General features: G+C 38.2%; 2 protein-coding genes across 2 annotated transcripts in view; one reads left to right on the top strand and one right to left on the bottom strand.

Moving 5' to 3' along the window:
• The window catches only part of LOC137969456 (uncharacterized), a 7189-nt gene extending 1593 nt beyond the window's left edge, over nucleotides 1-5596 (bottom strand). Inside the window, exons 1-6 of the mRNA XM_068815695.1 lie at nucleotides 5459-5596; nucleotides 5080-5242; nucleotides 3541-3849; nucleotides 2130-2445; nucleotides 1295-1457; nucleotides 855-984 (exon numbers count right to left, since the gene is read on the bottom strand). Of these exons, the coding sequence (XP_068671796.1) occupies nucleotides 855-984; nucleotides 1295-1457; nucleotides 2130-2445; nucleotides 3541-3849; nucleotides 5080-5197 (1036 nt within the window). The 5' untranslated portion in view covers nucleotides 5198-5242; nucleotides 5459-5596. The remainder of the gene's footprint in view (nucleotides 1-854; nucleotides 985-1294; nucleotides 1458-2129; nucleotides 2446-3540; nucleotides 3850-5079; nucleotides 5243-5458) is intronic.
• The window catches only part of LOC137969455 (apoptosis inhibitor 5-like), a 25250-nt gene continuing 20126 nt past the window's right edge, over nucleotides 5541-10664 (top strand). Inside the window, exons 1-5 of the mRNA XM_068815694.1 lie at nucleotides 5541-5707; nucleotides 5831-5992; nucleotides 9160-9259; nucleotides 9748-9813; nucleotides 10282-10439. Of these exons, the coding sequence (XP_068671795.1) occupies nucleotides 5639-5707; nucleotides 5831-5992; nucleotides 9160-9259; nucleotides 9748-9813; nucleotides 10282-10439 (555 nt within the window). The 5' untranslated portion in view covers nucleotides 5541-5638. The remainder of the gene's footprint in view (nucleotides 5708-5830; nucleotides 5993-9159; nucleotides 9260-9747; nucleotides 9814-10281; nucleotides 10440-10664) is intronic.

The raw sequence follows: 10664 nt of genomic DNA, 5'->3' as shown, positions 1-10664 counted from the left end.
TTACTTGATTTCATATTTGCAGTTCAGTATACGATTCATGTCATATATCATTTCGTTCATTGATTCATTCCTCGTGGTAAAATTAGAACCCACAAATGACCAACTTCCAACGTCAGTGCCTTCATAGCTCAGTTGGTTAGAGCTTCGCACCAGTATCGCGAGGTCACGGGTTCAAACCCCGTTGAAGTCCTTAATTGTTCAGGCTTCTCTATGCAATTGCTAAAATTGCGTCCATGACTCCAAGAATCACAGCTTTACTTGATGTAGTTTTTATCGTGGTCAGATATGGCAATTAGTAACGTGCCTGTCACGAAATTGTTGGCTTTACTTTTTTCTCGCGAAAGGAAATTGAAAAAGCTCACACGGACTCCCAACTCACACACCACTTCCATTCTCCGAATTACTGCGTTCTCTGACTGAATTCGCCGAAGAAAGTTTCCTTCAAGAGACCTTCGTATGCTCTGTTCTAAGAGCTAGCAACCTAACCCTCTTTTGAAATCGATTTTGTCGATCAAGCGCGATAGAGCAGCGATGAACTCGAGAATATTACACCTCTTGCCTTCATTTCCGGTTCCCACCGTACATAAATGTTACTAAAATTGCATTTATTGAATGTGAGTACATACAAAAAAGACTGATTCATGAACTTGAAGTCGCGAAGAAAATATTCGATTCTCATCACACTTAACCTTCCTTAGCACTTTTACCAAGTCCCTTGTGACTTTCAGTTGGCTTCAGGGATCAGTGACATTTGCAACCGACATTCGCATTGTACACAAACAGCAGCATCCCACGTAAACGCCATCAGGCGTCTTGTTTTGTTCAAAGGAGAATACTGAACATCTAATACTTACAGACATCACCCTGATCTAGTGTAAACTCGAACTTCTCGCACTCGTTTTCACACTCATCAACTGGATAAAGACCAACAGAAGATGAGCCAGTCACTTGAGCCAGCCATACATTGTCAAATGTACCACGAGCCTGAGGAAGAAAGTAACATTTGTAAAGTTCTACTTGCTGTTTTTCCTAGCCTTCCCTTTAAATCTCTCTCTCTATACCTGACTGTTTTCCACAAGATTGTCTTTACCAAGATTTCTTTGTCCTTATTGTTTACATTCTTCTCACAATCAACATTTGGGAAATTTCTTCAGTCAATATGGGGCAGTGCAGTGTACCGGTAATATTAAAAAAGAAGAGGATGAAGTACCATCCCAAAAATTGAAAAAGCTGATCATTACTCAATTTTTTTTTTCAATTTTCCCCTCTTTTATCTACACTCCTGTATACATACTGCATCAGCAACTAGTTGGGGAACTTCAGTGGCTCCATCCGATATTTGCTTGGCTGGTTGCATTAAATAAATATTCTTGTCTAATGCCCCTTCACTGTGAATGCAGTATGGACGAGGAAACACACTTCGCAGCTTCCTTAAACCCTTTCCATAGCAAGTCTTCCTGCAAAATATAAAATTAAATGTCTTGATTGCAGGTATCAGTGGAGGACACAGGGAGAAGTTTTGCCTTATCAAAGCGTACATATGACTCATAACAAGTATATAGCTACTTGGCTATTTGCAAACGTGGCAAAAGGGTTTGAAGCTTCAGATTCCTGTGTAGTGGTAAAATTATATTTATTAATATACTAATCATTAAATCATTTTATTATATGACTAGCTCCGTGAGCGGGCAAGATGAACCAAATCCTGTGCTGTGATTGGTTACTTGAGTGGGTAAGATGGAGCTACTTGTATCATGCCCGCTCAGGATTTCTCACTTGGTTCCGCAAGATCAAAGATCAGTCTTTGGTGTTTTAGTCCACATAATAAATCCTTTATTGACCAAGCTTGTTTGGTCCAGATGGCTGGATATTGGCCTCGTTCTTTTTTTGCGTGTAAAAAAATAACTTGGCCAAATTTATCCAGCCAATTCTTGACCTAAAGCTTGGTCAATAACCCATATATCTTAATCGTCATTTTTCTAACAACAACACCCTCTTTTTCAAAGGGGAGCCCCCTGGCCCCCAAATGAACCACCTCTCCTCGGAGGGAATTGTCAACTCCGAACCTCTGGTTAATGATCAAGTCTATTGCTTTAATTATTTGGTAGCATCATAGAATCATTACTTACCATGCTATGATATTTCCTTCTGGTTTGTAGTGATCCCAGCCCTCCAAAAATTCTGTTACATTTTTCACAGACTCATTTAAAGCTCCATTGATGTAAAATTCACAAGCGTCTTGCTCCAATTCTGCCTGGTTAGCTCTGAAAAATTCCATGAACTTTTCAAAACTGTGCTCTGCGTTTGCATACTCCGGCATGTCTCTGATTATAACAGGCAGACCATTGTCATAAAAACGTTTCTTGAAGGTAGACTTAGTGAGATTTGCACTGGAGCGGGTGACAATTTTCTTCACTGTTTGGCACAAGGAGCAATCAGGCTTTTCTAAAAGAAAATACAGAACAGTAAACTAGATGAAAATTAACAATACATTGGAAACTCTTTTAGCATAATGTAATCACTGCTTCATGCACAAGGCTATTTTTGCCATAATTGGCTCAAGATCATACTATAAGGGGGTTACATTTATATTTGGGGTTTACTATTAGAAACAACAAAATATCACATCACACAAAACCTAAACAATGCTCAGTATATTTTTTCCTGAAGTGCTTGGTCCTCATTCTAATTTTCTTTAAGTCGATAGATATCAAGGGAAGACAGAAATAGTATATTATTGGGCCATTTACTTCCTGCACAATCCCATAATGCAATACGTTTTGGGGAGTTCTTTACATAAAAACAATACAAGTCAACTACTCTTGGGACTCTATCCTCCTTCAGTGAACTGGATATTCATTGTTTTAATGCAAATAACCCCCCAAGATTAACTGTACATGTCTTATGGCATTTGCGCAAGTAGTGAATAGGCAAGTTTTAATCTAATCATATGGTAGCTCAATAAAGAGTTGGGTGTAAAGAGAGTTCCTTATGCTTTGAATAAGACACTTGCATTACAGCCTTGACTTTAGGGGGCAAACTTTGCGTTTGCGACAAGCTCTGGATATGTCAGCCCATAAATGTGATCATGGTAAAAATCACACCATTAAGGGGAATCATTGCTGATGAGGAACCACAAAACAAAATTGACACCACATCCAGAAAACCAATATTGAATTTTTGCCAAAAACCAAATGTGATCAAAAAAGAAATGAAAAAAAACAGAAACAGACCATAAAACTGCAAAACCATAAAAAGGGATGTAAAACATGTCGAAACTCGTAACCTAAAATCCTAAGGCCCCCTGGGTCCTTTAGATGTGGAATATGTAAGCACAGCTGTTCTGCCTCTGATAATTTAGTGGCTGATGATAGTGGCACTCATAACAAAGTGGTCAAATGAAAGTGACTACTCACCAAACTGCCTGATAAGCCTTTATCTTCAGTTTTAACAGAAACCTTATAATATGACCCCAAAATCAATTCATACAAATTAAGGTGACATCCTTTCCTGACATTAACTGTTGATACTACCATTTACCTGGTACAAACAGTGGATTGTCTATCATACATTCCCATTCACTTAACTTTGACATGTCAAAGTGGCGATGTAGAGGAAGAGACATGAAACGAACCATCCTCTGCACTGGGTACTGTAAATCTGCAGTTAAATGCCCAATGTACAATCCAATCTTTGGGCTTGCTGCACTCAATGCTGCCACAATGGTGTAAAGCACAATAGGCAACAAGACTATCCATGCTGTTACTTTTAAACAATAAGTGAAGCGGCTACATGGCTTCTGTTTAGATTTACTTTCATCCTTTGAATTAACATCAAAAGGAAGTCTCTCTACAAAAGAACAGTTCACAAGGATTTAATGGTCTTAATTGTTAAAAAATTGATTATTTATTCCTTTGTTTAAACACTACTGTACATATATAGAGATTTATACCTAAGATACATAAGACAAATTTACAAAGAGCTAATTACTGAATAACAAACATGTATAAACAATAGCGGACAGATTTAAAGGAGAATAAGCCACGTGCTGTAATAATCAGGTAGCGATTTATTTGCAGGCTCTCTAAGAATTTCAATGTTAAGGGTGACCCTCAACTAAATTAATTTGTGTTGGTGAACCTCAAATACCAGCCAATATAGTAAAAAAAGTGACTAGTTCTGGATCTTAAGTTCATTTTCCTCTGGCATGCTGAAGACAAGAGGCTTTCAAAAAGGTTTTTAACATGCCTTCATTACTTGACTTTTTCATAGAGTCATGTCAATTGTTTGATCTTTTCATGAAAGGCATTTTGGGCTGAGAACATTAGATAATTATCCCCTGTCACACCCCTCTCGCAACACACACAGGAAACAAGTCAGAGAATCTGTTTGGGCATCTTTAATGAAAACGAGAGGCCAAGGGGCTCGAGTAGACCCCAAGGGTGGGAGGGAGGGTGAACATCGACTAAAAAGAACAGTGAGCGAAACAAATGATCGTATTACATTGACGTGTCAGTCAATGGCAAGCTGGCCAACGCGTGAAGGCCTGGGGCTAATTAAGTTATTCCTTAGGAATATTAACCATCTGAAAATGAACTTATGACAGTGCATTTAATAGCCATTTCATCGGTTTGGCTTACAGGAACAGTAATTTGAAAGGCCAAAATCCAATTAGTTGATACCCGGTGGGGATGTTTTGGGCGTCAGTTGCAAAGCAACAAGAACAGTTTGCCTCTTAGACCCCCCTCCCCCCACTCCCCCAACTCGTTAATTTTCGGAAAAACTTAACTTTAGCTCTATTTTCGTCCTTTTTGGATAAAAATGGAAATATAAAGTGCAGCTTTACGTCACTGAAAAAATGGCTAGCAATATGCAAGCATAATTTACGCCTCAGACAACAAAGCACGTTAATTTCTACGATCCCGTTCCTCCCGAAAACTAATAACAGAGTGAAAGAGATTAAAAGAGAAAACGAAACCCTTCGGCTAGGTGAAAGAAAACAGATAATATCTGATCGAAAAGATTTTGTTTGAGCTTTGGCCAAGAAGCAGCTGGCTCGGCTTTCTAAGCTAAGCCTACCTCCCAATGCGCGAAGAATGGCTTCGTCCACTTCCTCCTTCGTCAAACCCCAGCTTTCACCCTTTTTTCGCAGTTCTGATACTTCTTTGCGCAGGAAAATACCAGTTACATTCTCCATGGTGAAAATCTTGAGCTTCAATGGCAAATTGAAACAACTCAAAGCCTTCCAATATATAATGAAAGAAAAGCAGGAAATATCGTGTAAATATGGTCTTTGGAATATTGTTCTGTGTGGGGTGGGGAGAATCGAAAGATTTGACATATGCAAGTTTTTTATATTTCAAATAGAACGAGCTTAAAAATAGGTAGATATAGCAAGGATAGTGTCTCTTGTTGGGTATATCTTTTACAATTACCCAAATCAAAATAAAACACTTACGTACAACAAGTCTACCGGTACACCCTCAATCTCACCCGCAAGAACCTTTTGTAGGGATACATAAATGCGTGAAAGTGAGACGGAGCGTGGTTTCCAAGCTCAAAGTCAAAAAACGAAGTTTCCACTTGTCCATATCTTCGTTTATACAAAGAATTTTTCTTTCTGGCTCTTTTTGGCACAATGTCAGCTGTTGAAGAACTGTACAAGCAGTTTGGAATCTTGGCAGATGCAAAGGAAAAAGCGGGAGAGGTGAGAAGGTTAAGTCTAAATTGCAATTTGGCGTCGCTTCACGTGGACTTAAATTGAATTTCTTGATTTAAGCTTAATTTAATTTTAACTCCAGGTTTGGTTCCAAATTATCTTTTTTCACAGCACGAGGATGCTTTTTCATTCATTTTGGCCGCGGTGAAGGGTTCACAACCAGAAAAGAGACTTGCCTCCCAGTTTATTACAAGATTTTTCAAGTTCTTTCCAAAACTACAGGAAAATGCTATTGATGCTATGTTAGATTTATGTGAAGATGAGGATAACATGGTAAGCTTTAAAATCAAGGACATGTTGCCCTCTCCTCCGCATCCGGTTTTCCCCTCTTCTCCACATCATTTGATATAAGTTGATTTGATCTGTGTACTGTCCTCAACACCCTTCTAGCAGAGCCTTTCTTTTGCTTGCTCGATTTTGGCGTTCTAGAGAAAGACTCTCGAGTAACATCTTTATTGAGTATTTGCTTCATGCTGCCAGGATACAGTCTTGAACCCAAGCCTAATATGCCAGATCTGGCCGCCATCTTGGTTAATTTCACGGTACAGCGGGCTCAATTATAACCATTGGTTTTATCACTAAATGGATGCTCGCACTGAAAAGACAAGAGGAAGCAAGATTGACTAGTTCAGAAGTTCGGGCTGCGGTGGCTTCAAAGAGCTGACGTGATTCAGGTAGAGCCTCCTTTTCTCTTCAGTAAAGAAAAGACAAAAGGAGGCTCTGCTCTCAGGTTGTGTCCCCAAGTAATGCCCAAGCTTATGCAGTTGACTTTACTGTTCCTGCAAAAAAATAATTTTAATGCGAACAAAGTAATGTTTGCAGTCAAATTTGTTTGACACTTCTCCAAAAAAATGTGTTTTTATTGAGAAAAAAATGAATTTAGAATTGTTTATTTTCTCTTTCAAATGTCCTGCACACCATCATCTTCAATGATAATTGTGACGTATTAGGGTGGCTCTGTTGTTTTGACACAAAGAGCTTTTGTTTTGTAACAAGAGGGCAACCATAATGTGTCACAATTATTCAAGATGGCAATGCCTGGGAAATTCGAAAACTTAAACAAGCAATTCAGAAATTTATTTATTTGTTTTGGATACGGACACTTTCAGTGAAAAAAGGTCAAACAATTTTGATCGTAAACATTGATGTTCTGTGATTTAGATTTATTTTTTGGTTTTAGTGGAGGTTCCCTTTAAATAAAGAGAGGATATTACATGGCCATGCAGAGATAGTAATTTCTCTTCAAGTGTTGAAAAATAATTCATGAGCAAGCAAATTAAATAAGTGAAATATTTTTCAACACATGAAGAGCAATTTTGTATCTCCAAGATAGACTGCTCGCAGTTCATTCTGAGTTAGTCAAACTGCCCGCTTTGGTCACACAAGTGAGCCAGGGGAAGAATCGGGATTGAGCAAAGATATAGAGACTGCACAATCTTCGGTAACTGACGCGTTCAGAATCAGCTAAAAAAGTGAAAGTGATGACAGGTGGTGTCGCCTCTTTTATTGCTAATGTATATAAAAACTAAACGGCATGGGAATATCTATGTGCATGTCAAATTCAATCAACTATTCGGAAAGGAAACCACAGAAAATCTACTGTATTTAATGTAATTTAATTTTGGAGCGTTTTGGCAAGTTTCGACGGGGTGAAGTTCGGGACAAATTCTTGTTTAGAACGGACAACTCATCATCTGTCATTAAATCAGTGAAGTCAGAATACAGAGCTTGTTCTGCAGAAAAGATAACTCAATACTTGTTTGAAGCCATGTCCTTCAACAAATTTCCCTTCTTCTTGAAGGCAACTACCCATAGATAATTGTTTGACCGTATCTGGTCTTCAGTGATGATGCGGCAAGGAACTATTATTGATTCCTTTAAGATTACAAAGCTCTCATAAAAAATTGTCTTGCAGAAACCAGTTGGTAGCACAGCCATAACATACTTGCCCGATAGGAGAGTTTCGACAGCAAGTTTCTGTTCTTGTTTGGGTTCAATGTGTCAGCCATTTGATCGAAACCGCAAATTCCCAGGGAAAATCGAAGACAGATTGGCGTCATAATCCGACAACAAGTAATTAACTCATCACAGAAATCTGTGCGGTCCATTGTCAACGGACCAATCTGAATTTCCCCTTGCTGGTGCGATGGGAGATTCTGAACGCATCGCTTACAGAAGATCGTGCAGCCCCTATATCTTTGCCCAATCACCATTCTCCCTTCGGCTCGCTTGCGTGACCAAAGCAGTTCGAAAAACTAAGAAGGTACTGCGAGCAGTCTATCTCCAAGCAGTCATGTAATGTTCTGTTTGTTTTATAAACACCAATGAAATACCAAATGCCACTTCAATCATGGCATCTGAGAGGCGATGCGGATCCGCATAATTCCCTAAAATCCGCATCCTCCGCATAATTACGATATTTTCCGCATAAAACTGAAGAAATGCCTGATATTAGTGATAAAGCAGCTGCCTACCATCCTCACAAACACGAAAGCCAAAGAGATTGAGTACTTTGAAACGCTTATTTTCCTGAACATTGAGTGAAGAAAACACGCCATTTCGTTCGCAAGATGAAAGTTCGTAAGCAGTTTCCACACATTTTTCAGCAATTAGCCTGGACTCTAGTTAAACCGTTTTCATAACATAACCTAGGCTCAAAAGTTTTAAAAAAGATGCAACAAGGTATAAATATTTAGCGGCAAGTTATAGTAGCATTAAACTGCATCATTTGTAAAAGTAGGGACAATCATTTCGATGAAGGTGTACAAAACAAAATAGGAGCCCACAATACGTGTGTGCAAAAAACCGCTGAAAATGGTGAATGATCGAGGGAATGAATCGTGGTCCAACCACATCACAATTTTGCTCCATATCTCCAAATTGAAACAAAATTCATGACGAGAAACAAAATGTATTTTTAAAATTGCTTTATTTACTTTAGCAAAAGTTTCAGCAAAATGCTGATTACTAACCCTTTTAGTTTAACAGTGAAAGCTGGTCGTAAATTGGCGACTCATCCAGATATCTTAACTGCAAAGGGAAAAATTCAGTCGTAAATGCAACTGTATTGGTCACAATTTCGAGTCCTGATTTACCATAAGCATGTAAATACATTGGACGGGCCTAAATATTAGTTTATAAATTGTTTAAATTTCCGCATAATCAACGCATGTTTACGCATAATATGGCCAAAAATTTCCGCATAATCTTTAATTTGTTCCGCATCCTATCAGAAACCCTGTTTAATATTTTTTCCTAGCCGTAGCTTAGAACAATGGCATGATTTATCATGTACATGTAACCATAGCAATGGTGATCTTTTCACACTTGAAGATACTGTATCATGTTTATGGGCAAAATCTCACCTGGTATTTCATTGGTGTTTATATAATAAAGTTCATTAGGATCATCTGATGAGCTTGTGTTATTTGTATCTTTAGATCCGACGTCAAGCGATAAAAGGACTTCCAGATCTATGCAAGGACACTCCTGAACATCTGCCAAGAATTGCCGATGTATTGACTCAACTCTTACAGTCAGGTAATCATTTTATTGAGCATCATTTTCGGAATGGCAATGTCAAAGACAATGTTGATAATAACTTTGACAGAAGTATAAATATCCCCCCTTGGTAAAAGACAGTGTGTTGTTTTGTATTGTCAAAAACATGATACTCTTCAAATGGTATAACTTGATACCCCATACAGTTTGGTGTAACACAAAATTTGCAATCAATCTTGAGTGAGTGTGAACCTTTAAGCCTTGAGGGCAACAATGATAGAAAATTTAATGTCAAAACTGCCTGGTTGAATGCTTTCATGTCCAATCCAGCCAGAAGCTAAAGATGGCTATTATTGTCATGTGATTTGATAGTGTTAGCTTGTGAATGAATGTAAATTAGTTTGATTAAAAGTGGTCCCCTTTTTTTAACCCTTGCTGTTAGGGCTTTACACTCGATTTCCCTTGCCTTGAGTAGTGCTTTCAAGATATCTCGTTTAATGTATATACTTTTTTCCTTTTTTTTCCAGAGGATCCCACTGAGTTGAGCATTGTCAGGAATGCACTCACATCTTTGTTTAAAATGGAACCAAAAGGTACCTTAAAATTGACCAAAAGCAAGAATCAAGTCCTTGTTTCTAATGATGCTTGAGTATGCCTTTTTGTGGCTGCTTTCTTCTTCCCTTTCCACTTCTTGCAGTCATCATTATCATTCTTGTTCAAATGCAACCTCTCAAGTGATTCTTTGATAGTAGCTCTACAGTAACCATGTTTTGCAAAGCCTTGACATAGGTTTTCTCCTACCCTCGGAATCTTTTATGAACTTTATTTTGCAAATTGAAATACACAGAAAAACAAATTATTTTGTAAATCAGAGTTCCTGGAAGAAAAAAAACTTCCAAACTTCCCAAAGGAAAGTAAGAAATCAACAGTAAAACTTGATCCATGTGTTAGATGAATGCAGAGATTGGGAATAAAACCCTGGACACATAAGTGCAAGTATAGTGATTTCTCCACTAATCCGACCTTGCTCCCTCTCCACCACCTATTTTCCAAACTTCCAGGAACAATCGGTGGTCTGTTTTCTCAAATTCTCAATGGAGAAGAAGTGTCTAGAGAAAGCGCAATCAAGTTCTTGAGCAGTGTTGTCGAAGAATATGGGAAAACAGTGTTGCACCCCTCTCAGGAAACAGAGGAGTACCTTGTTGAGGAGATAAAGAAGGTATCTGTCTGTGTTAATTATTGTACAGAAACGCACAAAACAAGTGCAAGTATTCCACTATATTTTTACAGTTTGTAAGAATACTCAGCAATACTTCATACCAAAACTCCTAATACTTGGCATAATTATATATGTATTCTAAAGCATACAAAGGCAGTTGATGTAAGCAGCAATGTTGAATTATGTTCATCTTAACAACATGCGTGACAGTTCTTGATATACACA

The sequence above is a fragment of the Montipora foliosa genome, chromosome 9, assembly GCF_036669935.1.
Source record: "Montipora foliosa isolate CH-2021 chromosome 9, ASM3666993v2, whole genome shotgun sequence".
Lineage (NCBI taxonomy): Eukaryota > Metazoa > Cnidaria > Anthozoa > Scleractinia > Acroporidae > Montipora > Montipora foliosa.
Note: the sequence above shows the minus strand (reverse complement) of the source record. Positions and strands in the feature narration are given on the sequence as shown.